The following is a 27307-nucleotide window of genomic DNA, read 5'->3' on the forward strand; positions in this document are numbered from 1 at the left end:
ATGTGTGCTCATTGACAGTATAGTACACATGAGAATTTTGACTGATTTTTCACCAGATATATTTTCCAGCCAGCAGCCACTATATAGGCTTAGGAATACTTTAACTGGCAACAGTACAACACGAAATTGAACATATATAACAATGGTGATTATAAGGAAATGGAAAATGTTCTGTCTTCCATTGTGCCTCTTGATTGCAATAGGTTTAAATAAGATATTTTATGATGACTGTTTGCACAACTATTTCCCCCTAGATTTAAATATTTTCTTCTCTAGTATATGCTACCAACCAGAACATATTCATGTAAAACTGTTCATAAATTTGCATCTTTCCCTTTCTGTTTGAAGTCAGTAGAGACTACATAGTGGTCCAGTTCAAGTATAATTGGCTGCTCTTACACAACTTTCTTTTTGGCACATGCCCAACCTTAAGCATGCCAGCCCCTCTACCCCATTTCTGCCTTCTCTCCCTTGTGCACTCAGCTGCAAACACTTCCTGGTTTATTAAACCATAGTTGTTCATGATGCCTGAAAGGGGGGTTGAACCTTGCCTGGAATCAGAATCATGCCACAGGAAGAAGGGAGTGGGGCACAATGAAGCCTGTTTGTGTTCCAAGGTATCTTGGAGTGGCCCATTGCATCTGAGCAGAATCTTTGAAAGGGGGATTCTCTACCAACCAATGCATTTCTACCTGCATTGTTAGCACCAATGATGCATATTAAATATTTGAACAAGAATATCGGAGATCTTTTTACATAGTTGGAATAGGCTATAAAAATGTTCTTCTGTAGCTGTCATCCTAGACTTCCCCTTCCCATTTGATTTAATTCACCAGTTCTTGCCTTATATATTGTTTGGATGTTAATTTCAGATTCAAAAGCTTTTTCCTTTCATTTTCTTTTTGTAACTATAGTGTTACTTATAATCCATGAAATAAAATTTGTTTTATGCTTTCTTTTAACATATAGCTCCTCAAATATAGCCATATCTTTTACTGGCTGTTGAATCCTTTGCTCACCTCAACATTATCACATCAGTGTAGGTCAGCCTTGACAAGCTGCAAAATGGAGTTTCCCATTTTACTTCACGTCTTGGTCTTCTGATTGCCTGCTGTGAACCCAGTTTGTGAAGAAATGCTTTGGGTCAAGACATTAATTGGTGTTCTTTAAACAGTGCAAGAAAGGGATCGTTATTGAAAGGGTTAACATACAATGCCGGCTTCCTCTCAGTAAGCACTGTTGAAAGAACTTCAGCTGGGTTTTTCAGTTAGCACATTTCTGATTTAAGAGCTCTGATGCCTTAAGGAAACGGTGTGTTCTCTGGCATTAGAATTGTATTTTAAAGTACCACAAGCATCCTCACACATGCAATTAAAAAATCAATTGTAGGCTATACAAGAGTGGCTTTCGACATTGAAGGAAAATCTATGTGAAGCAGTTTGTTCCTGTCAGAAGCATGTTAGTTATGCTTAGTATGCTGCAGGCTAGCCATGCTACCAGAGATGGGATTCCAGCATACAGAACACTGAGCAGTAGGATTTGGCCATAGGGGGGCATTGTTAGAGCTTCTCTCTACTGCAGAACAGTCCAGCATGGAACAATCCTGAATGGAGAAAAATCTAAAAACCACTGGGTAGATGAAGAAACAAAACTTCAGGGGCTATTTTCCTGGAGAAAATTCTTTCTCTCCCCATGCTTCTAACAGTTGTAAGCAAAGTATTTGGGTGCAGTCCTATCTCCTATACCCTGGATGCTTGTAAGCCTCCAAATGCAGAGTGGGAGGAGTGGTACAGGTGATCTGTACCTCTCTGCTTGGTCCCCTTTGCAATTCAGCTAGTTGGCCATTTTGAGTCTTGTATTTGACTAAAGTGCAACTTCTGTGTTTCTGTACATTTGCAAATCTTACATATGGGTGGCAAAGGTGGTGGGAAAATACTTTCTCATGCAATCTAGAACTCTAGCCAGATTGAGTTTATAATAATCTTCCCATTATTACAATGAGAAACTCAGACTGGGCAATTCAAGCTCATTATTAGAACACTTAACTGGCTGGTAATCCATAAGGAACATGTGGTATTTCCTGGGACAAAACACCGCATGGAGCAAAGGCAACCTCCCTTTAAGGATTGCATGACAGGCAGCAGTTAAGGAATCACTTGTTTCCCCACAAGTAGATGTGGTGCGATGAAATGCTGCACCTGTGGATTCTTTGCCTGCCATGTACAATTACAGTGGCTCTGCTCATACAAGGCTGCACTCATGTTCTGAAAAGGCACGAGGAGCTTTGTGAAACTTGTGCAGAGCAGGAAGCCTTTCTAAAGCTGTAATGGTTTTGACTTTGAAGTCACTTTGGGATACAGCTGCATATACTCATTGCTGTTGCTCATCCATTCTCTTCATAGCCTACACATATATCAAAGCAGTTTTTCATCAGTGCCCAGTTTCCATATGGTAAAGTCATCCCAAGAGTGCTTAGGCAGTTCAGCATGAAAAATATTTATGCATACACCCCCTTAAAGTGACATCTGGTATTCACTACACTAGTGGAAAAACTAGAGAGCTAACAAATTCCAAGCCATGTTGTCAGTACTGAAAGAAAATTATGTCAGAGCAGCTGCCTTGAATTTCCCATGTTGGGGGTGGAGAACCATAAAGGGTATGTCCTTGTAGTCACACTGCATTCACTGCGACTTAATATAATGTGTAAAATCCCTGCCTTCCATTTTCTTCAATCTCCTGTACTGCATATTATACAGGAACTTCAAAATTATATGTGCAGATAATTCTTGGTTCAAATTTTAAAGACCTGCATACTGAAGACTTACAAACATGTGGCTTGACCTTTTTGATAAAGGCTTGAAAACAAGTTATCCCAAATGACTGCGCACATGCACACACACACATTTATTGATCACTTCTGTCAGAAGTGAGAGATCAAAGCTTGCTAAAAATGGGCTGGGCTAAAGAGAAATCCTAATCATAGGATCTGATTTGCATTTTGACTGTACTACTGTAGTCATGGTTACCAGGAGTCCAAGAGCACGTTTCTTATGCAGAAGAACATACCTACCAGGCTAGCTTTTTTTCTTTAAAATGGATTTATTAGCTTGACAACATAACTAAACATGGAAATTCCCTATGCATGACAACAGCTGTTTTGTGAAGTGCAAGTATACATATGTCAGACTGTAATGTTTCCAGTATTTTCTTCTACTAATCAGTTTCACTCTGTGTTGTTGCTATTTCAATTAAATACCAATCTTTCAAATTTTGTGTTTTTATTCTCAAATAGAAACTCCTTTAATTTTATATTTGCCTAGATCTCAGATCAAGCTGCCAATAATATTGAACCCATTCCGAGGAGCAGATAAGCAGGTAGCAAAAAGGGACAGAAAAAGGAAGGCCCCACTAGACTGCTGCTGCTGCTTAGTTGTAAGCCGCCCCGAGGCTTCGGCAAGGGGCGGCATAGAAATGTTCAAATAAATGAATGAATGAATGAATGAATGAATGGTTATTCTTTGTAACTTAGGAGTGCAGAGCCATGCAGAAATGCCAAGGAGCTGGGGTAAAAGGATGACTATTTTTACACTGACTTCAGTGGGATTATTTGAAGTGGTAAGCCAGTGAAATGAAAGCCCCTCTGAAGATGTCTTACAAGCTAACAATGTTGCAAGGCCAAAGATTAGGACCTTCTCTGTGCATTCTGTCACAGGAGCAAGCTGTTTTCGGGAAGCCGTCTAAGTCCAAACATGCATGTTAAAACAGATTTCTCTTTTTACCTTGCTATATTCTCGATTAATGAGCATAAGCAGCTCTCTTGAAATTTCCCTCCATGATAACATAGTGCTTTTAATACCAAGAAGTATATTTATGTGAATCTCTAAAGTGTGAACATTTATCCCGCAGTGCGTCATCCTTGATCATATTTAATAAGGGATACTTAGTATTGCAATTCCAAGCAGGGGGGCATGGAAACAAGAGGCTGCTTTTAACAGCACAGCATCACAAACAGAAATTGGAAGAACATGGGGGTGTAAGCACATACTGACTGTACATTTTACAGTTCATTATGTTGTTTCTTAAAAAAAAACAGACGTTTTAAGTAGCAACTCAGCAATATAGAATGTTCATCTATTACAGCAAATACCCATTTTGCATCCTATACAATGACAATGAGGATGCTTCCATAGGAAGCTTTTTTCTTGTTTCACATGGGATTTTACTGGGCATCAGGGTGTCCCGACATCACTGCCTTCCACTGACAACCCTCCTGTGTTTTATTACCACTTCCATCTTTATTTTCATACTAGGAAAAAGTTAAGGAGAAACAGATGGAATTCCTTTTGATTAAAAGTGCCAGAAGCCATCTGGACAGAAGCATCCAGAGGCACATACAGTTCAAGCTCCTGAAAATCATGCTGCCTCTAGATCACACGGGTACCAGTTGCCAGTGGAAGGAGATGCAATATAAGATTTAACCTTGTTATTTCCAAGAACAAGAATCAGCAGAACACCCAGGTGTGGAGTGTAGGCAACCAGTGAAAAGATCAAGGAAAAGTCCAGTCATGTGTATATGCAATGCTTCCCCAGCAGAAAGCACCTAACTAAATAACCATTTCTGAAACCCAATTTACTTATGAAATGATTGGATTTTCTGGAGATATTTCACACAGGTTCTTTGTTACCTGTGTTGGTCACCTTCAAACATCAGTTACAAACCCTTTCCAAAAAAAGTCAGTTCACACAATGTAATAATACTGTTTGTGATTTCCATGAAAAGGTATACATACAAAATAAAACTCTTGCTTCGTTGTGCAAATATGTTATATTTTCCTTACGCTGAACACAGAGAGTTCAGTATTTTAAGTTTTAGTATTTACATTTTGATATTTATTTTTATAGCAATGTTCCATAAAATTAATCAAAAAAGTATGATACTGTTAATTCCCCTTCTGGAACATAGTATCTAGAAAAGGCGGTAGGATAAATCTCAAGGAAGAACAAATGATATTTCATTAGCCCAACAGGCTTCAAACTACATTTTACATTTCTTCAGAGCTGTCTAGGAGTACACACAAAAACACAACACTGTGCTTTTCAATAAATGAAACACTCATCTCCTTCCCTACCTTTTTTTGTTATCAGTGCCTTCCTTCTGGAACATAGTATCTGTTACTACCAATCTGAAGTGGTCCAGCCATGGAGGAGGACTCCGCATGATTCTTTGTAACATCTTCTTCTCAGGATCCAGTTTTTTACCACCAGTTTTGTGTGATTTTTGCTTCACTGTTGCATAATTTTCATAGTTCCAGTACTAGAAGAAAGGAATCAATCATTCCCCAATCTAACATTGTTACCTTCTTGTCAACATAACCATGACCAATCTTCACTAGTTGGACAATCTTTTGCTTTCCATTTTGTTGCAATTGTAATTCAGCAGTTGTAATAATTATTAACTTTTTGTGAGACTGCCTGCATTTGGAAGGAATGGAACATACGTGGAAGGTCCCTTGGTACCTTTGAAATGTGTAAAAGTAAGTAAAGAAATCTAAAAAAACCCTGTAACAATGGTGTGAAAAAGCAATTGTATTAGAACCTCACCCCATGTGGCTCCTTGCAACAGGCATTCCTGGAGCAGTATGGGAATCCCTTGGAGAGTGCAGCAGGGCTCCAGTGATGCCACTCTGGCAACATCAACTGGTCCAGATCCATTATTTAAACATTTCAGCTGTGTGTGTGTCTTTGACTTCATTTCTGATGTGACTGTGTCCTAAGACTTGCACTGTTGTCTGTGAAGGCAATTTACTATATTGGCAGTTAGCTGTGATAAACTAGCTCTGTGCCACAAAAATACACATGGCAGTTCACATGTTTACCACTGGGTAATATGTAAAGTGATCCAAGTGATCACAATATAAAACAAAATGGTTAGGGCAGTGACTTCAAAAACAACAGCACGCCACACCCAGTGTGGTGTGGTGGTTCGCATGTCGGACTACTGGACATCTGACTTTTCATCCATCCTCATCCAGGAATCACACTGGGTAGTTTTGGGCCAGTCGTGGACTCTCAGCCTAACCTATCTCACAGGGTTGTCTTTGTGAGGACAAAATGGAGTTGAGGAGGACTATGTGAACCACCTGGAGTTCTTTGCAAGAGGCAAAAAGTGCAAAGTAACAATTTTTAGCCAGTCATACTGCTTTGAGGAAGGACGAGAAACACCCAGAATCCAACAATTGTGGCAGCTGTATTTGTGACTTTCCACTGCAAGAGTCACCAGCTTGCCTCTCTCATATTTTCAGAGATTCCACCTTTACAGACTGTATAAAAGCGACAGCAAATCCAGCAGTCGTTTCCTAGGAGACCTGAGCCCAGTGACTCTGCCTCTTCTGTGTCCAGCCAGCAGCCAGATTAATCTTCCAAACAGATATGGATTTTTTTCCAGCAGAAGCATTCTGCTCAGATACTTCTTTACTTTACTCTAGTATATTCAAATACAGGAATGCTTTTTTTAAGCCAACTTGCTATGGAATGCAGCCAATAGAGTACAATAATTACAGGCAAAATGAGGAAGTGATACAAGAATATTGGGCAATCCCATTCTAGCTTCCCCATCTCTTGATCTAAAGCTTTCACATTTTCCCAGTGAATCTGATACACAGTAACAATTTCTGACAAACTGGGAAGCTTTATTTAAAAGCTATCAGGCAGGGGGCATAAGCCATCTTTCTCTCTAGATTATAAGAAAATTGCTTACTTGGTTGTGGTTACTTTTATGTTATCTTTAACTACACAGGCTTTTCGCAGTAATAAGCAAGCAGCAGGTGCACCAGTCTGGATTTGTGACTTTGCTTTGATGCTCTACACATTGCAGTTTGCTCCCCTTTGGTCCTCTCTCGTCAACTCATTAGGCACAATCGCACAGGGGCCCCAAGACAGAACAGGAAATACCAATAAATTCAGTGTGTGTGCTTGCATCTTTTCTCCCCCACACAAGCATCAGGTTCATCATCAGGTTTAGGTTGTGGTTAGATATAGTGGCTAATGTTTATTTTTTAAAAAGCCTAAGTATGACAACTTACTGCCAACCCAAAGAATATTTGGCCTCAACACCTTCAAGGAATACTTCTCCATTCTCCACAGCCAACCTTATTCAAAAATAAGGGAAGTATAAAGAATATTTTACAAGGCAGGTCCTTTCTTTGGATCCCTAAGTCTTTGGATCTTGACACCACTTAACATCTACCATGGGATCACTTCTCTTCAGTTTTACTTTTATATATGTATGCTAGTTTTGCTTGTATCCACTTGCTACAACCTTTTACTTTTTAAAAAGATCCCCCCCCCCCACACACACACTTTTTATGGCAATGGACCTGGAGCAGCTGAGGGTAAGTGAAGTAAAATCTGGATTCTGTAAGAAATGTCATCCCCCTAAAGCTCTTTCCAAACCATCATGTTCACTCTTTCCTACATCTTGCCTTACAATAAACATTTTTTAATTTGGCTTCTGGGTCTAAGTGGAAAAATAATCAAAATAAAAATTTTAAGAAACAGAATTCTAGATCACCTGTTTTGAAAATATTTTTTAAAAAGCTACACTGTATGGGCATTTCTAAGTTTAGCATAACTGTTAACTTTCAACACATATCCCCTGCCATAGAAGAAAGCTTTTAATAGCAATGGTGGTAACAAGTTAACAGTGGCTGTGTGTGTGCATGTTGTGTATGTGTGGGGGGGTTATGCAGAGATTTCTTTGATTTGCAAGGTCCCTCTTACAGTGATATTCTTCAAGTGTTTAACTCCTAACAACCCCTTGGGTTGCTGCAGGTTCAACCTCTGATGTCTCAAAACAGCCTTCCTCAATCTGGTGCCCCCAGGTTAATATTGCAACTCCCAGGATTCCTGACCAGTGGCCATGCTGACTGGGGCTAGTGGGAATTGAAGTCCAAAATAGCTGGAAGGCACCAGGTTGGAGAAAGCTGTCTCAGAGAGGTCACAGATACTGTCAGAAGTACTCGACAGTTTAGGAAGATCAACCTAAATGTCTGATAATGGGAGTGAGTGATGGTAAAGAGGGGGACAAGAAATGTTGCAGTGCACTCCAGACTGAAAACTGGGCTGCTACAGGTCAAAAGTCAGTTGCTGCCAGAAAGACTTGGGATTATTTATATGACAAACAAGGAACACAGGTTTAGGATTTCTCGCTCCCTCCCTGTAGAAGTATGCCTTATTCTGGTTACCCTTGAGGCCCTTGTGAAACTGTAACTTGATGTATGACTAAAATTAGGGGTGGTTCCAGCATGACTAAATAGATGCTGAATTAGTATATTTTTCATTTTTGAAGTACAGATTTATGTATTTAGTTTGCATTTCTAATCTAATTATTTCCTTTTTCAGTTCTTTAGAAAGTCTTTTAATTCCTGTACATGCTCACAATGGTTTTCTATGGTTGTATGACAAAGAATGTGTATACAAAAGTTAACTGGGCCAGCCACTGGATCTCTGGCACCTTTGTATGCATATTCTAGAATGCCACTCTCTTTTTTATTGCTTCATTACTGGAATAGATATGGTGTTAAATGTCAAGTGCCTGCCAAGGTGGGCAATATTCAACAGGTTAGATCACTTTACTTTCTGCTTGGAATTCAAGAACTACACACACAGTATTTGCTTGCCATACTATAAAGCTCTCTTTGTGAAGTTAATGCCAATGTATTCAACTGACAGACATTATATAACAACTTGGCCTGTTGTGCTTCATCCCTAAGAAAGACCAGCAGCATATCTTTCAGCATTTTCAGATTGCTATTACAATGTGTGAGAAATAAATGTGTGTTGGTTATGTGTGCATTATACATGTAGTTTCATAATCTGCCAATATTAGGTTTCTTTTCTTTGTGGCTTCTTGACAGTACCTTAACCATATGCTTTACAATAAAAACAAAACCCAAGAAAAAGTCTGTAATCAACTGCCTTTTATTTTGTTCATTTACAATTGTCAGACAATTTTTAAAAGATATTTATTTTTACATAGAGAGACTGAACTTTCAGTGAAGCAATTGAAACATAAAAACATTCAACTTTTTATCACTACATTTTCATAAAATGTACACCACTTTTTATACATTATAGGCTTGGTTGGTTGAGAAGCAAAATGACAAGTGTGAAATGCTGAGGAAAGGGATGGCTGAGGACTCCACCCACCCATGCTTGTCTTTTGGAGGTGGTTGGTTCCATCACCATCTTGGTTTCACATGGAAAGCTCTCTGCCAGAATCACCTCCAAGGAAAACCAGAAGATCATGGCATAGCAAAACAGGAGCCACTGGACCAGCCACTTCAGACTGCTAGAAGGGTGGGTGGTTAAGTATGAGTACATTTTTTCCAAGAAAAGGAATATGATCCCTTTCCCTGACATGAACCCTGTCATGGGCAAGGAACTGTGTTTTTTTTAAAGCAGCTTAGACACTTTGCAGGACTGATGCTCCAATACAGATGTTACACAAAATAATTATTTATGTGTTTATTTAATTTTGTAACTTCCATACCAGCCTATAGCCAAAGATCTCCGGGCAGTGAACAACAAAGTAGACAACTTTGACTATCAAAGTAGACAACTTTGTACAGCTAATGTGCAATGTCTCAATGCCTTTGGTATGTTACATAAAATGAATAAAATTTCAAACTCCAATATAGAAAAAAGACCCCAAAGAAAACATGTATGCCAACATTAGATAGATAGATAGATAGATAGATAGATAGATAGATAGATAGAGCTTCATCATTACACATGCCCTGTTCTTTAGTGTAATATAGTTTATAATTATTACATACAAAAAGATTTATAGAAACCAGTTTCTTACACTGATCTTACTGCCTTTGCATCAGAACAAGAAATGTGTTTTGAAACTGACTAACAAATTTGGTGGCTAAAATATTTTCATATACAGTACTTCTGAACAACATTTCCACTTGATTACAAAAACACCACAGTGATGATTATTGGCACATTAAAAATTCTTTCTCTATGTGAAAATACACAAAATAGATAACTGCCCAATATTTTTTCTGAGTTTTAAAATCTACATAAATACTTTTAAAGAATTCATTCAGCAGTACCAGAACTTTGTTCACCAAGAAGTATATATTTTGCTGATTTCCTCCTTTTAAAGCATGCTGCAACACACACCATTCTGTAAATTATGCCAAATGGTACTTTACAGAAGGCTATGAAGTTCTATAGAAAAATCTGAAGAACAATTCAGAATCATTTTATGGTCAGTAGCTACATTTAAGCTGTAAAAGTTACCCGCAATAACACTCTTTTTTGTTTTGTTTTTACTGTAAAACATATATTGTAGCCTCACTGCCTCTGGCCTAATACATTTCCAGAACAGAGGCAAAATAAAAATGCACAAAGACATGTTAGTGTTAAAGTGCATCTCAGTTCTTTTATCTTCATATTAAAATACCTTTATAATACACAGTGTCTAATTTCTGAAGCACTGTTTTCATCGCATCTTCTCTTATGTTTCATCAGGCACGCACAATCTGCGACCCTGAGGCTACAAGCAGCCTTTGGCCACTGTAGTCCCTAAAGCTTCCTGGACCCCATCTATTTCCCCCCACTGGTCTGTGATGGTGATGGGTGGTGGAAACATTGCCCCTGAACTTCTGCAATCAATGTTGGTCTGTTGATGGTAGCAGACCAGAAAGAGCAATCCAGGTGGCAGTCACTGGGGACCAGAGAGTCTTTCATTCACACATTATAAATCCCTGCTAAACGTTTTAAAACAACCTACAAACTATTTCTAAACAACAAGCACAAGCACAATACTCTCCTGCTCAGGTTCCTTAACTCAAATGGAAGCTGTGCAAGAACATGGGGTTGGTGGGGGCACTTCCCTGGAATGCAACCAAAGTGAACTCTAGTCAAATGAAAGAGTGATTCTTGGATTATCCAGTTTGGACTAGTCCTGGACAGACATCCCTGCCACTGTGCTCAACTGTCCTGGACCTAAAATTAAAACCATTCCCATTTCTAAAGCTATTTCAGGGAACAACAACTTACTTTGAGCTAAGACAGGGGAATTAGGAACCTACAAACAGCATAAGGCAGGAGATGACAGATAAAATCTCTGTTGTTACTGGGGACACAATGGAGATGGAGGAACATGCTTGAAAGCGTCTATGAAAAATTTGGAATCCCAGGAACTGTAGTCTTAGTTTGCCTAGCCTGAATGGAATGAGCCATGGGATGTTAAAAAGCCTGGATCTGAGGGTTCCTAGCTGCTGTGGATGTGTCAAAGCGTGCTCAGAAATTTTCATCAAATACACTGAGATGGGCCCATGGATACATCCTGACACAAGTGCTCCACTCACCTCACCAGGAAGGTTTCAGAAAAGGGGCAGGGGCAGGAGCAGTGACAGAAGGAAAAGCAGAACCCAGCAAATCACAAGCTGGGTCAAATTTTGGAGGGGAATTCTGGCTTCCTTGGATAGGGTTTGCTTGCTTGCTTGTTTGAAATGGTAGAGTTCACTTTCAAATCCTTCCAGTTCTGCAATTTTAGTGTGATCTTGGCTTTAAACAAAACATTTTAGGCCATTTCAGGTAATATAGGTGCACAATGCTGACTTGTACATTCATTGCTTGGCAATTCTGGCCCATATAATGTCAGCAAATTTCTAGATTTAAAGCTTTCATTTAAGCATTCAAACTCTCTTTGTTTTACTATACTAGAGAGCTAATCCATGCCTGAGAAGGTCCTTGTGCTTCCTGAAGGGTCCTAGCAATAGTTTACATTTATAGAAAGAAGGTTTAACTATTTTGGTTAGTTTATTTACATTTCAAATCCCTCTAGTGCACCTTCCTTCCTTCCTTCCTTCCTTCCTTCCTTCCTTCCTTCCTTCCTTCCTTCCAGATTTGTATGCTACCCACTAATCCAGATGGATTCTCTGGATGTTAATGTTTTTACCGTAAGCATAATTACAACATCTTGTCTGTATTTATGGTGGGTAGAGATGAAAATAGTGTGGCTGGTGTTTCCCCAAGGTTCTTAGACCTAAAACCACAGTGACTTCCAATTCCTAATATGAATATTTTTCAAAATAAATTCCACTTAAAGCATCCTGTTCTCATGAGGTTTATAATGCTGCTTTCACTGAAATTCACAGAATAGTATATTTTACAGGAAAAAATGAAGCACAGTGCAGATTTGACAAGCACGGCTACAGATTTTTATGAAATCCCTAAAGGACTTACTCTATTTAATCATGTTTTACAAATTAATTGTAAAAAATATCCAAGAAACTTAAAGATAGTATTTAAATCTGCTCCAGCTGCTAACAAAAACAGAATTTTTATATGCTAAGGGGGAGGGGAGGCAGAATTAAGGAGCAATGACTTTGTAGCAAGCATGTGCTATGTCTGATGTGTCCGACATGCTCATTAGCCTAAAGTGGCTTATGTGGGGAAATCTGGGAACACACATGTATGACCCAGGCAGCCAGCATAGGAAACTTTGATGGACCATCCGAGGGCGGGGATAGGGGCTAGCCTTCGCCTCACCATCACAAGACGTCACCTGTCCTATCTGAAATGCTCTTCTATTATGCTACGGAACGCTGCACACACAACTCTGCACGTGGCTTGGAAGTTGCTCGGCACCTTCCTGCACAGAGACAACCTGATCCACCAAGCAGATTTTTCTGAAGAAGCCTGCTTCCACCTGCAGATTGCTCTTGCTAGACTGAAACAATGGATTAGTAGCAATGGATTACTCTGATGTATTTCAGTTTTGTCAAATTCTGTTTAAGAAAATGGCACACCACCTGAAACCATTAAACACGGGGTTGTATCCAATGTTAACCCTACTTAGAGTAGGCCCATTGAAATGAATGGGACTTCAATTATTTTGGATACAACCTACAGACCACTGGAAATTGGTATGCTTTACTTAGAAAGGCTCACTAAGGGTTGTGCTGGAGCATGTTATTCATGTTTTATTAAAAATAAAATTCCTGGTATAACAAAGTAATCCGATACATTCTAATTAAATAATTGTATCTGGAATACTAAATCTAGGCCTCTAACATAGTCCTCTTAAAATTAATATATGCAAAAAATATAAACAAAAATCTGCTGCAAAATATAAATATTTCATCTTTATTTTTCATTATAACAATTCACAGATTCTAAAAATAAAACCCAATTTTGTAGGACTTACTTCAAGTATTAATTTAATTAAGCTTTATTATAAATAATTCTTGGTACTGTGACTAAGGCAGGATTAGCGCATAAAGCAATATTGAAAGGAAGACTTAAACAAGAATGTCCAGAAGAAAAACAAAGGGATCGAGAAAGGTGGCTGCAGGTTTTGTGCTGTCGTTAGTAAGCTGAAATGCTCTGCTCTCACCTTCTAAAAGGTAGAGGCTGGGGAAATGTCACAGCTGACTTTAAAAAAAATGTACTCCATACCAAGATAAAGCTAAGAAGCTTCGGAAAAAGAGTGGTGCATGGCTGAATGCCATTTAAGAGAATGTCAAGGAACTAGAACTGTGGCTAATGGTTTTCCCGTTGATAAAGGCCTAAGCAGAAAGTTTGTATAAATTGGATCATAGCTTGCAAAGCTCAGCACACTGGGTTGTTGCAAGGTTTTGTCAAAGCGATCATCCTTTCATTAAATCAGGCAAGCTCTCAGTAATTATTGTTATTCCTCAGTAGGTAACTCCAGCAGAAGAGAGAGGAATCACCAGTAAAGCATCCATACTCCTCCTGACTGTAAGTAAGCCTGCAAAGTACTGAGATCAGTTAGGAATGACCTCATGTTTACCTTGAACACTCAAGCTGGAGGCTTTTTCTTAGATTAAGGCTTTAGGCAGGCAAACCAGTGAAGGTATATTTAAGGACTGTCCCTACTGAAGGCAGCACATAGCTTGGCACATGGGTATTACTGGACTCAGTCGCAGGAACAACAACATGTTTGGGAATTATGCTTGCATTTTATCTAAACTAAGAGGAACTTTAGGCAAGACAGAAACCAGTTTCGTCATAAAAGGTTTGGTTTATTTACTTTTCCTGACTTTGTTTTTAAAGGCAGGAAGAGACTAAACCCATTTAAGGCAACACTGTATATTTGGTGGAACCACAGACAGACAATTTGAATGGGAAAGTCAAAACATCCTGTGAAGAGAAGAGAGCTGCTATAAATTGTGAACCTTCCCGAAACATTATATATGCTTCCCCAGTTTTGACAGCTTTTTCAGCACTTCTCTGGTTGTATTCTCAAAGTTAAAAAGGCATTTGGATGGTAAGAGAAAGAGCCAGGGGAAGAAAAGTCATTATATGGAGCAATTTTTGGGGCAGTTCTTATGGCTTTTATAATTTAAGTTTATAAGCAGCACTAAAGAAAGTAGAAATTTCTCTTTCCAGGCTTCCACTGTAATACTCTGCAATGGAGGCAGTCATAAATCAGTCGCATAGGGAGATGGATTTTGTCTAGGTGTGGCAACAAGTTTATGTTCTTCCCTTCCAGCAGACAAAACATCATATTACAAGGGAAAAGCAAACTTCACATTTTATGTTTTAAAAACTAATGTCCGGAGTGGTTCACAGTCCCAACCTATGGAAATGAACACATATGCTATAATTACATTTTAGTCATAATGGGGTTCTTAAGAGTAATTCTACATCCAACTGCATTGAATTAAGATTAAAAACATTCCGGTCATTCCTTTAATTCCACATTCATATTCTAGCAACTGAAGCAACATCGCCCAGCTGAGAACATACATGCATACATACAACAAAAGAAAAAATGTTCAGACAGGCCGCTTTCAGACATAAAAACCAGAATTTCTGAGCACTGTGTTGCTCCACACTGCCTGAGCTCCCTGCTGCCATGCATTTGTCTCCTTGCATCAGGCAAACTAATGAGGAAAAAATCACTGTAATGTCAGAGGCCAGATTCTTGGTTTCTTGCAATCCTAGCAAACGAGAGGGACTGTACAAAAAATGCAACAGCCCACAGTGGATTAAGTATCCCCCTTGAGGCTGCCATTTTAAATATGCAACCCCTGTTTGAGGGCTGCCATGTCATGCGAACCTGGTCAGCTCGGCTTTCACAAGGCTTAGGCAACCCTCAGCAACCCTCACATAACCCATGGCCTATTTTCACCTTATGTGAGCTTTAAAAAAAAGAACATCCTGGCCTAAGTCATGCTTGCTGGGTTGGCACAACACAATCCCAGAGCAGGTTTGGATATGCAACCTGCACCTGTCATGAAGTAAAACAGCTCATTACAAGCTGAGCAGGGCATTTGCACCCAGACAGTGGCTGAAGCCAAGGTTTGAAGTTTGCTTCTCATTCCTGCTTTATTAGGTGAGCGACAAGAAGCTAGGGTCTATGTTCGGATGTGACAAGGAGCTGTAGTTCCTCATTTCTAGCTTGTTCAGCTGCAAGATGGGCAAGGGGCAAAGGACTGGGCATTAGGATACAAGAACCTGCACATGAAGGATGATGCAGAACAGTCAGAAATGCTGGCTAGTTGGTACATTTGGAAAATGTCCCTTATCAGATATACCCGTCCAGCTTAATACTCATTTTTCTATGGGTGCCCTCCTAGCTCTTGCTTCTCATGATGGTTTTTCTTCATTTTAAAAGTTTATTTAATTATTGACCTTGGTTTTGCCTTAACTAGGATGCTGATGAGTTGCAAAGCAGCCCACAGGCCTCACATAGCATTTCTATTAACAAGAATGTCCCTGGGTCCCAGTGGGCAGGAGAGGCTTCTTAAAAGAAGAAAAATGGTGAGATGGGTGGTAGACTCCAGCACTTCACGTGAAGCATCTTCAACCAGCCATAACAAAGCAAAAAAGAGTTAGAAGTATCCTGGAGGGCTAAGAGGTGGAGCCGTAGGGAAGGGATGCGAGAGCATGGCAGAGTGTGTGTATGTGTCAGTTTGGCTGGCTTGGTTCTTTGGTGTGTGCTAGCTGGCTTGTCTGCTTGCTTTAGTGTGGTGTGTGTTTTTCCTGTGTGTGCATGTTTCTCAGAGCACTGCCAGTTTCCTTTTGTGAAGTATTTTGTTGTGCTTTGTGTGGTCAAACAGGTGATTTTGCCTGTAGAATGTGGACTCTTGACCTCAGTTCCTCGGTCAGGTCACTTGCTTATCAGGTTGCCTTCAACAAAATGAATGCCCAAGCAGAAAAATCCGGGTTCTGTCTTGGAACTCAGTCCACACACCTCCCTTTTATTAGGTTCATGGCATGTTAATTTTTCTTTTGGTTTCATCACTTTGGAAGATGGGTAGTTCATCACTTACTATGTCTGCTATGGCAGCTACTTTCTGAATGAGCAAGCTCCACATAGTGGCCATTTTATCAGAACACTCACAAGGACAACATTCCAGATATGTTTGTCAGCCAATAAGGTTCAGAGCTCCGGCCACATATGGATCATTATTTCAAGTTATGGGTTCCAAACAATAAGAGCAGCAACAACCAAAACAGAGCTAGTAAATGTTTACTTAAATCTATATTAACATCCATTATAATTATTTACCCAATGGAGTTAGAAAACACTATAGCTTGGGGCTATTTTGATTTTTAGGACTATGTTATTCTTCCAAGTTAAAAGGAGGCAGAATTCTGGCAAAAATAAACAAGTGAACAACGTTCATTCACCTTTCAAAATGACCTCTGCTGAAGAAAACCTATTTACCAGTGGGTGAACTGTTCTTTTTTTCCAGCATAAAGGAGGATATGCAAAGGTAGATACCTTTGCATGGGTGGTGGGGCTCGCCATTATTCAGAGGTAATCATAACGTATACATTAGTTTGACAATATTATCCTTTTTGATTCTGAAAGCTGTCGAGCCAAATATTGTTCAAAGGAAGCTGAACTAGCAGTGGGAAAATGAGAAAAGGCACATACTCAGCAGAAGGAGAGGTTGCTGGTATGATTAAAAACTTTGATTTGTGCAGTTACCAAGGCAACAGCTAAAGCCCCTAACCTAGGCACATATGCAGTCACTTTCTCTTAGGCACACAACTATAACATACTAGAGCTTTACTGTTCACAGTATTTCATGATCATTGGTTATTTCCAAACAAGAGCTTTTTAGTTTTACTCTCCTGTGATTAGCTGGAAGTGCAGGGTCCTCAGAGTATTATCTAGCAATGCCTTTCTCCGTAAGCAAAAGCTTTCTGTAACCTGACTCATGCATAAGTTTTCACTAAAAAGGTACTTTCCATGGTTAACAAACTGTTTCTGGATCACAGGTACTCTAAGGACCAAACGGAAATGACTTAACATTGCAATCTACCAATGTACACTCCCCCTTTTTATTCTAGAGCAGCATCAGGACTGTAGTATGGGAAACTAAGGGGGTCTTTTAATGGCTGAGGCCTTGCACCAACTCTAAGGTAAAAATGAGGGGGCAGGGGCAGCTGTTTCTGTCCTTAGTAGGGGGATTAGGGGTAAACATCTTAATGCAAAAATGCCAAAATACTGTAAGAAGCAATTTCTGCAAAGCTTTTATTTTATTGAAAAAATAGTCAAATAGCACTATTTCACTGTACAAAGTAGCAAGGAAAAGATACTGCAAAGAAGCCAGTAATTAACACCTTCTCTCTGCCAACCCCCTAATTCATGGAAACCAAAACTCACATTGGAGCCAACTAACTGAAACAATTCATTGCCAATCCACCAGTCAGAATCAACAGGAAACAATAAAACAGGCAGGACCTGTGAACAGAAAATCCTTAAAGCATAGGACCCCTGACAAGCCTCAATAGTGTTGCAGTTCCACCAGGCAACCAAACCAACCAACCAACCCTCACTGAAAAGCAGGTTTGAAAAAACACAGCATGACAACTTTCCACACTGTTATCAGTCACTTTTTACATCAGCTAACAATGCAACCATGGAATGGCTTAGATTCTGAACTACAGCAATGTTCTTTAGATCGGCATATTTTTGCCTTAAATGGTACCTTTTGTCTATGGTAGTACATGTTTTTAAAAAAGCCCTCGTAGCATCACAAAACAGCCCTGGCTCTGGTGGCTGAGCAACAATAAGGCCTTGCGCACCAAGTCTGCCAAGTCTGATAGATTTGGCTTCTGAGAAATCTGAGCACCAGGGCTACCCCTCTGTTGTTTCCATCCACAGTTGTTTCCATGACCCCCTTTTGCCCCTGAAGCAGCTCCTGGGTACAAAGGCTGCTGAAGAGCATGGCTAACGTTTGGCGTGAGAGCTGACCTGCTCAGCTTGCAGCCAAACGCTATGCTCCACTGTACAGGCAGCACAAAATACGTTTACATGAAGGTCCTTTATGTCTACAACACATAGAGATGCATGGCATACTGTTTCCACTCCACGGCTAATGGCAAGAGAGAGATGGGGAGGGGGCCACTGGGGCATCCTGGAGGAGCTAAAAATGGCAAGTTCGCTTAAAGATATATACATATATCTGTACACAATTGTGTACAGCCACAATTATATCTGTATCACAACAACCTGTTCAACAGTCAGTTTCACAGCCCCAAAATATCAGTAACTCTGGATTTTGCCGTAGAGTCGGCATACACTATTCTAACATGCACACCTGTGCAAAGTGGGAACAACAACACTAGGTTATTTTGCAGACCTTGAATAACAAGCTTTGCCTCCTACAGTATGGACGTAAAAATGATACATATATTCTCAAGATGATTTTTAAATGTTTATAAACTCATAAAGATATTAATATGACCTAAGACAGAAAGATTATTAACTTCTGGCTTTGCTGCTATCTTTGCTTTTTGGTAGCCACACTTCTGTCCACACTGCTGGACCTCTACACTCTTCCTTCTACGGGGCTGCAATTATGTCCTAAGTCCCCTAAAAGCTTAATACACAGAGAAGGGTTAATACAGCCACATAAAGAATGTATCAACATTGCTGTGGCTGCATTCATTGGCTCAGAATACTGAAAGGTAGGAGCAGGCGCACTCCCAGAGCAGGACCCCAAAGATACAGGTAGGTACATATAGGTTGAGGTGATCCTTCAGATAACCTGGCCCCAAGATGGGTAGGACTGCAAATATTAGTACTAGCACTTTGAATTGAGCCTAGACTTCAACCAGCACCCAGTGTCACTGGAAGAGGACTGGCATAATGTGTTTTCATGTGCTGAAAAACAATTCATGGATTTGCTTTAAACTGAAGTGAACTCAGTTGGAGGGACCTGCAGTGGTAGGGCAGGGAAGCCCACCATGCTATTAGCTCATTTGTTTTATGAGGAGGATGCTGTTGTGGGTTATCAGATGAAGGGTCCAACAGGCCATGGTGTTCACTGACTGGGCCTGACGGAAAGCCAGCCTCGCCGTCCCTTCCAAGTCCACACTGTCCTGTTTGAATTACAGCAGCCCTCTGCTGAACTCAGGACTCCCACCTCCCTGGGTCTGATTCACTGCTGGGAGCCTGTCGTGCCGCTGCCCATTTGCCATTCTTCAAGGAGACACACCTTTCTCTTCCACCTTTCATTTACTGACTTCCTGTCCTGTCCTAAGCCTTGTCCATGTGCTTGAAAGGTGAACGCACAGATAGATGGGCAGGTACAGCACAGCTGCTGCTCCTTTGAGAAGAGCATGACCTGATTCCAGGGAGGGGGCTGCTGCACCCCGTCTGCCCCCATGAGAGAAAGCCATGCTTGGGAGGGATCTGAACCCCGCCTTCAGTTGAAGAAGGCTACCGGAGAAGCCCATAACTGAGTGATCCTGAAAGCAAACATGTCGAGCTATTCCTGGAGAGCTAGTGTGTGGTAAGCCTGGGCTGAAAGTCTTCTTCGTAGTGTGTGCAGACCCATGGAATTTTTATGCAAACATCCAAAATGCTATCCCAGAAGGAATGTCTTCACAAGCTTCTGAGAAACATGTTTCCCTGCTCAGTTATTAAGGACATGAATATATTTCCAGAAATCAATAGACAGAATTCAGGGACTAACAGCCTTCCACATACTGTTGGGGACCTACTTCTTAATCCTGCTCCCTTTCCAGCACACAATGTGCTGCTGTTGCAACCCAACTTGGTGAGACTGTGACCTAAGCTGAAGGCGAATAATGTATCTGCAACAGTGTATGTGTTATGCCTGGAGGTTTTTTTGTCACCAACAGGTTTCATGTAGCTGGTTTTATGGAAGCCTCCAGCTTTTGGCAAATTTCATCTTATCAAAGCAAAACACCGAGAGATGGGAAGCAGTGGTATGGCTGAAGCAGTGTGTTTCGATCTGCTGAGGAGCACCTTCATACACGGACAGTTACAAGACAAAACTGCCTCCATGCTGTGGCGTTTCAAGCAGCCTTTGTGATATCACTATATACACATATCAACCAGGCCTTAGGAACACCCACACTCGCTTCTCGTAATTCTCGGGAGACCCACAAAGGCACATTTCTCAGGTTTTCTCATACGAAGTAATGGGAGTTAAAGAGATTTCAGTTTATAAAGATAGGCATGCCTAAAGAAAGAAAACAAAAAAAGGAAAGTTGCAAAGACCTGCCTTCTCCATGCATGTAAGATTAATTTGCTCTTTAAAAAAGTAATAATATTAAATAAATTACGATGACAGCAGCAGGCAGCAGATTTTTAAAACCTCCTGCTTATTTTGAGTGAAGCTGAGCACTTTTGTATCAAATCTCGGTTGCCAGGTAACCATACTTTTATGATTGATCTGGTTTCTGACTAGCTGTTCTTTTTAGCATTTTTCAAGATGGACAACTCCACATGGTATTTCATCAACTAAATCTGGCATCATAATTTTGAGGGCTTCAGAAACAGCAGCATAACAACCCGTTGTAACGCCTGTATCCTCACAGAATAACCCCTTCGCAAACTATTACTTCAGCTAATTGAAAAAAAATGCTGTATTTTATTCTTTTCCAAGACATGGTTTAGGGTAGGAAACTGTTTCTATGTAGACAGCAGAAACAGAGCCTGTCCAGAGGCAGGGCAGTGGCGTCATCAAGCCATCCATCCTCCCCTCCCCTGGCACAGGCTGCAAAATGATTTAATACATCAGCAACTGGAAATCATTCCACATCAGAAGCATCATTGTCAGAAAGATGGTAATTACTTCCCTTCACCCGGATATATTCAATATACCTCCCATCATCAGAATCTGAAGTGCCACATGTACACAGCGAGTTCTCGAATAAGCTTTCAATTTCCTCCAGTTTTTTCCCTTTCGTCTCAGGAAGACAGCCGTAGAGGAAAAGGAGTCCCACAAAAGCAAACCCTGCATACAGAAAGAATGCTCCTGCAATTAAAAAAAAAAAAAAGAGCACACACGGACCATTAATACAAGGTTCGTTCTTTGCCTCACAGGACAAAATGCAAAAACACAGTCAAAGATTTATTGGATAAATATTGAATGGCAGAATTTAAACCAAGGTTCCCAACAGTGGAGGAACCTCCCTAGCAAGCTAGTATGGACCAAAATGTCATGAAAAGCAAAGCTACTGAATGAAGAGACTTGTTCCTGCAAAAGAAAGTAAGTATGCATACACCAGGAAAGTCCTTTTAGCTGTAAGGGGCAGATGTATTCGTTCATGCGAACACCAGCAAAAAGAGCCAAATCACCAACAAGCAGCTTTGTTGGTTGAAATAGATGTTAGGCTTCTCAGTCATACAGTTAAATTTTCTGTTGTCTTCCTGTTGTTTATCCAACCCTCCACTGAATGATAAACAACTATAAACCACAAGCCATAAAGCAGTGACTGCATGCAGATTCCTGTCCTCAAAGGTGGGATCCCACAAACTGGAGTCCTTCCTGCCACTCCATAACCTTTATGAGGGTGAAGCCTGACCATGGCATTCATAAAAGAGGGCAGACATCAACCACAAAGCACTAAAGGATGGCAAAGAGTAATAATACAATATGCAGCAAAATTATACAGGGGATTAAAAAGCCTGCCAGGAAAAGGTTGTTGGATGGTGCCATAGGACAATCAAGTACCAGGCAGCATTCCCTGGGGTAGACATTTAGGGAAGGAGGAACTATTATTGAAACTACCTACCTCTTAGTGGCCACAACATGTAAGAATGCTCAGACTGAGCCTTTGATGATGACCTCAGGGCTTGAGAATGGGAAGAATCTTCAGCTACTGTTGCACCAAGCCATAAATGACCTTATACGTTAGCACTAGCACTCTGAATTGGGCATGCAAATATTACAGGAGCAAATGAAGAAGGTACACTAGTACCACTAATGGGCAATAAACCACATGGACCATCCCAAGGTAGGGCCAAATCAAGCCTACAACCAAACTGAAAAGGTTCTAAAAATTGATTTCATTCTAAAGTGCCTGGATCTAATCACTGACCACAGTCTAAAGCATATTGCCTGGGGAAGAAGGTACTTGTCAATGGACATTTTTTCCCCTAACGGTGGTTGCACCATCACCCCCTTTAAGGATATGGGACCATGGCCGCTCTGAAAGAAGGCTTTATAACCAGTTGGTTATCTTCCCCCACCTCCCCAGAGATGCAAAATACCATGGAAGGCAAGGGTTGAGCTGGGCTATTGAAGTGTTTCCCAGATCAGGCCTTGTGCAGGTGCAAAAGCCCAAGTGTGTGATACACTGAGACCACAAAGAAGAGGCATAAAATACCTATTAGTTCTTCTTTTCATCTGACAAGTAAACCCCCACCATAACTGCCCTTAGAGAAGCTTCCTTGTCCTTTTGCAGATTGTCACCACAAACATATCCCAAGCACATCATCTTAAAAACTTACTGTAAAGAAGGTAAAAAGTAGAAAGAACCAAAACAGCAGATGCTGATTCTCCCTGTGGCAACAATAGGGAAGCACAATGGAGAACAGTAAAAATCCTACCCTTGCTTCTCAGGTGCTGTGGTTTCTCTGTACTGGTGCTGCTATTTTTAAGAGCACCACAGTCAGTAATCCCTCTAATATCCTTTTTATGCTTCAAGGGCCACCATATCCTCCTGTGAAACTCACAACTTTCTATATTGAAAACTCTGAAAAGATAGTTCTGACATTACCATGGAATATGCTAGTCAGTATAACTACTGTACTTGACTTTACACACACACACACACAAATGCTTTTTAAAGGACTTTATGGAAAGAAGTTAAACTTTCCAGAAACAGCTGTGTAAATGAAAAGCTGCCATTTCAGTCATCCAAACTGCTGTTGATCTGTGTACTATTTAAGGCAGTAAAAAAACACTTCTTACCATAGTATGTCAGATACTCAGCTGTGTGCAGAAATGTTAGTGACACCAGGACATTGAAAATCCAGTTTATGCCAGAGGAGCATGCATTTCCTGTACTTCTTGCCCAAAGGGGGTATATTTCAGAATTTACTGTCCAAGGCATTGGTCCCATTCCTTAGAAAAACAAATAATTAACTTAAATAGAAAATTCAAAATTACTAAATGATCTTCAAAAATGAGAGGTAGAGGGGAAAAAGAGGGGTAGACAGAAAGATGCTATGAACACTTTAGTTTAATATAAAGTCACAATATGAAGCATAATATTAGCAGTGGGTATAAATCTTAGACTTCCAAAAAAAAAAATGTCTGCCTCTCAACTCTCTGTTGAGGAACTGCCAGAACAGAAAAGTTTAGAAATCATCTCAGAGATCTAATGAAGTGGCAAATTTGACTTACTGGAGATATTACATTATGAAATACATTTTGGAAGAGGTGGGTAGAGAATGACGTTTTTTCACTTTAGTTTTTTTGAGTATGAGTTGGGAATTTTGCCAGTACTGCATATACTGCTCCGGTTTAGGAAGCAGATTAAGGGAGATAGCACATGAAATTATTTGAATGATTTAATGCTTAGTTTTTTAATGCTGAAAAATGCTTTCCCACACATTGACACTTTGCACATAGAGGTGATGATTTTAGCAATACAAATGAAAATAAATTGTGAAGCAGGCAGGTCACTGAGAAAAAACAAGGTAGCAGGCAGACCTCTTTGGAATTATTGGAGCAAAAGGATAGAAGTTGGGGTTCTGGTAGCATTACATAGAAGTGATAGGACACAGTGGCCTGAATCCCCCTCCTTTGATATTTTTATTGCTCAGTTTGAGAACTGAGACGGTGAAAACAATAGTGAACTAGAAGAGGAGGAGAGAAACTGATAGTTACACTGATTAAAAATAATCTATACAAATAGCGTCCCAAGGTTTTGTACCACCTAGACTAGTAAGTAAACTCAAAAGCTTGCATGTTTTTGTGGAATTTTGGTTTGTCCTAATCAATGTTGTTTTCAGGTTGTGGTGCATCCTTGGAAAAACACCTTCAATGGGCCTTCTGCCTCGGCGATGCTACCATCTCATCATCCTTGTCACCAGCTGCTCCAGTGCCTCATCCCCCTTATCACTGCTACTGCCTCCTTCCTTGACAGAAAGTACGCAGCAAGTGCATAGTGGTGTCTATTATGTCACCTTCTTGCCACCATTTTTGCCTTGGTCAGAGCAAGAAGCAGGTGAAAAAGCAGGTAACCTCCATGAAGAAAAGGAGCAAGTCCTGGAGGTCTTGTGCAGGACTCCCTGTTGGACTGTGGACCCTCAGCAGGTACACAACCATGACTTACCATTGATTCTAGAACAGTATTAAGCAACTGGGATTATATTTAAAAAGTAAAGAAGCTTTACACAGAGAAAAGCTGGATAGCAAAGAGTATCAACAGCTACTGTGGATGATAATATACTGTTAGATTCAAGGAAATTTTTCAATCCAGTGTGAGCCTTAAGTTTAATCCAGTGTGAGAAAAAAATAATCAGGAGTGAACTTGGTAGTATCAGTTACCTGAAAGCAAATATTTCCCTGATGATTCTGTCTACCTTTCAAAGGAAAAGGGTCAGGTAGACATAGTGTGCTCAAATAAATGCAGTACAGCCAGTTAACATGTCATTTTCTCATCACAGGGTAGAAGGAACACAGACATCCCCAAGATTTGCACCAGATTGAAAGTTCTTCCTAGAACATAACAATTCAATAAGCTCAATTTATTTTAATCAGAAAACTTATGTGCCAAGTTTGTTTACCTGGTGCAAAGAAAACCAAGTATAAAATAAGTCCCAGGAGTGCCGTCCAAGAGTATGGTGTAGGGCAGAAGTTATATGCCCAATGCATATCTTCAGTTTTGAGTCTGGTCTCATTTGAACATCTGCAAGACAGCCACCATATAAAACAAAGGTTTAATGATCAAATTGATATCCATTAGCCATTAGTTCAAATGCAGAGTGAGAGCAAAACATATTCAGATCATGAAAGAAACCAAATACCATATTTGCTATGAAAAGCTGATGGTAGGTCAATTTTCTCTCTCTTTGAGATGTGTGTGTGTGTGTGCACGTGCGCGTGAGAGAGAGAGAACACATGGGTGAGCAAAAGCCTTTGGAGAAATATACCATTTTATAAACTTCCAGGCATTATTCCATAACACATACCTCTTACAGTTATAAATACATTAATCCAATTTAGATTTAAAAGTGTCCCTTAATTTCATGTTTCAGTATAAAGGAAAAACAAATATTCCTGTTCTTCTGAGATCCTTTCAAACCAGAGAACCTCTCTGAAGTTTTTATCTAGGCTAAAGCACATCTAGTTCTTTCTGGACCCTGAAGTTAAATGCTGCTCAGAGACATGGAGGTCTTTCAGAACCCTGCTGAAGGCATGCCATCAATAGCTTCCAGGCCTAGAAGGCTAATCACCAGGAACAGGGTGCATCTCTGTTTAAAGAAGTAACACTTCTTAAGCACCTAAAAACCAAGATGTTGAATAAACAAGGGAAACAGAGCCTTGGCAGCAAGTTTACAATCCAGTTCATGCATGCAAGAAGCTGTCCATTTACTGTGAGCCAGCAGAAGCCATGTGATGAATGCTACCTTATATAGTTCCATTTCATGCACACAAGTGGATGTCCTTATTTCACCACCTAACTGCATATGCATAAGCACATGGAGAAAAATGTGAGAATTGATGTTGGGAAATGATCTACCCAGGAAGCTCAATCAGTTTATGTGACCTGGAGACTCTGATTATTATCAAATTTGAAAACCACAGGCAAAGAATGTGCTTGTGACACAAGCATGCGTCCAACAGAAAACTTGCAGCTGCCCTCCTGCATATCCTGCATAAAGTCTATCATTGATTTTAATTTTCTGATTTGCTACTTGATTCTTTGGCTTTTGTTTGATTGCTTTTATCATATTTTACATTATTTTTATTGTTAGTCACCTTAAACTTAAGGGGATCTTAATATTTCAAATGGATTTTAAAAAGAACATAAATAGCTTTGCATGCAATTTTAGCTGTAAAACACATTATACAAGGAGCACATTAAGTCGACCACAATCTCTTGTACCTCCTCCTATCTTCTTGTTTCCTATGAAGTATGACAGCTGATTATAATGGGCTCCTAGCCATTAGACCTGTTTCAATAAACACTTGTCATGTATTCCCTATCAATAACTAGAAATTAAGGGTGGTACAGGCAATTTTTGACTTTGTGTTGAAAAGTACCCCGTACTTTTCATATGCTACTGATTAGTGTCATACTAAGCAAGTGGCTGCAGCAAGTATATTGCCTTCTCTGATGCACCTTGTATCACCAGAGACTTGTATTTATGTCAGTCTAAATGATGGACAACAGAATAACAGCTTTATACCAGCGTATAGACTCATTTCAGTGTTGTTCTTAGTCGTTTTTGCAGGTGCACAGTGATGAATACTGGCTGATTATCCACACTGAAGTGTCTTGAAGCAAACAATACTATAATTGGCTTAGTAGATTCCTTTCAGGCAGCATTGCAGCTGCCCACTAAAGTGAAGTCCCAATGTTTCTTATGAATGCAGTAAATAAAGATGCTAGTTAGTTAGTCATCTTGAATCTGTATTTGTCAGTATGAAGCAACCTGCTGATTGCAATATTAAGCAGCTTACATTTTTGATTGGCAAAATGCCTATCATTATTATGAGAAAGAAGGAACACATATGTATTCTAAGAATCTGTAAGAAATACAGTGCATTTCTGTAAGATCAGCATATGATGGCACATTAGAAACATAGAAACAGAGCGAGTCAGAAGGGGCCTCCCGGGCATCTAGTCTGATCTCCGGCACCAGCCAGCTCCGCTCACGACATGCCCACCATGTGCATGTCCAGCCTATCCTTGAACACCCGCACCGATGGGGCCTCAACGACCTCTTGTGGAAGCCCATTCCACACCCTCGGGGTCCTGACTGCCAGGAAGCACTTCCTGGCAGTCAGGACCCCGAGGGTGTGGAATG

The 27307-nt window shown here is 40.2% G+C and overlaps 1 protein-coding gene across 4 annotated transcripts in view; it reads right to left on the reverse strand.

Moving 5' to 3' along the window:
- Nucleotides 1-8961: 8961 nt before the first annotated feature.
- SLC2A13 (solute carrier family 2 member 13) overlaps nt 8962-27307 on the reverse strand; it is a 155245-nt gene continuing 136899 nt past the window's right edge. The window contains exons 8-11 of one of the 4 annotated variants that reach the window (XM_044423384.1): nt 25061-25182; nt 23238-23390; nt 21143-21296; nt 8962-14623 (exon numbers count right to left, since the gene is read on the reverse strand). In XM_044423384.1, coding sequence (XP_044279319.1) covers nt 14611-14623; nt 21143-21296; nt 23238-23390; nt 25061-25182 — 442 coding nt within the window. In that variant the 3' untranslated portion in view covers nt 8962-14610. Of the gene's footprint in view, nt 21297-23237; nt 23391-25060; nt 25183-27307 lie in introns of those variants that run through there. The other 3 variants (XM_044423383.1, XM_044423382.1, XM_044423386.1) reach the window with 3 other exon arrangements.

The sequence above is a fragment of the Varanus komodoensis genome, unplaced genomic scaffold (assembly GCF_004798865.1).
Source record: "Varanus komodoensis strain SLA01 unplaced genomic scaffold, ASM479886v1 scaffold13_3, whole genome shotgun sequence".
In the NCBI taxonomy this organism is placed as follows: domain Eukaryota; kingdom Metazoa; phylum Chordata; class Lepidosauria; order Squamata; family Varanidae; genus Varanus; species Varanus komodoensis.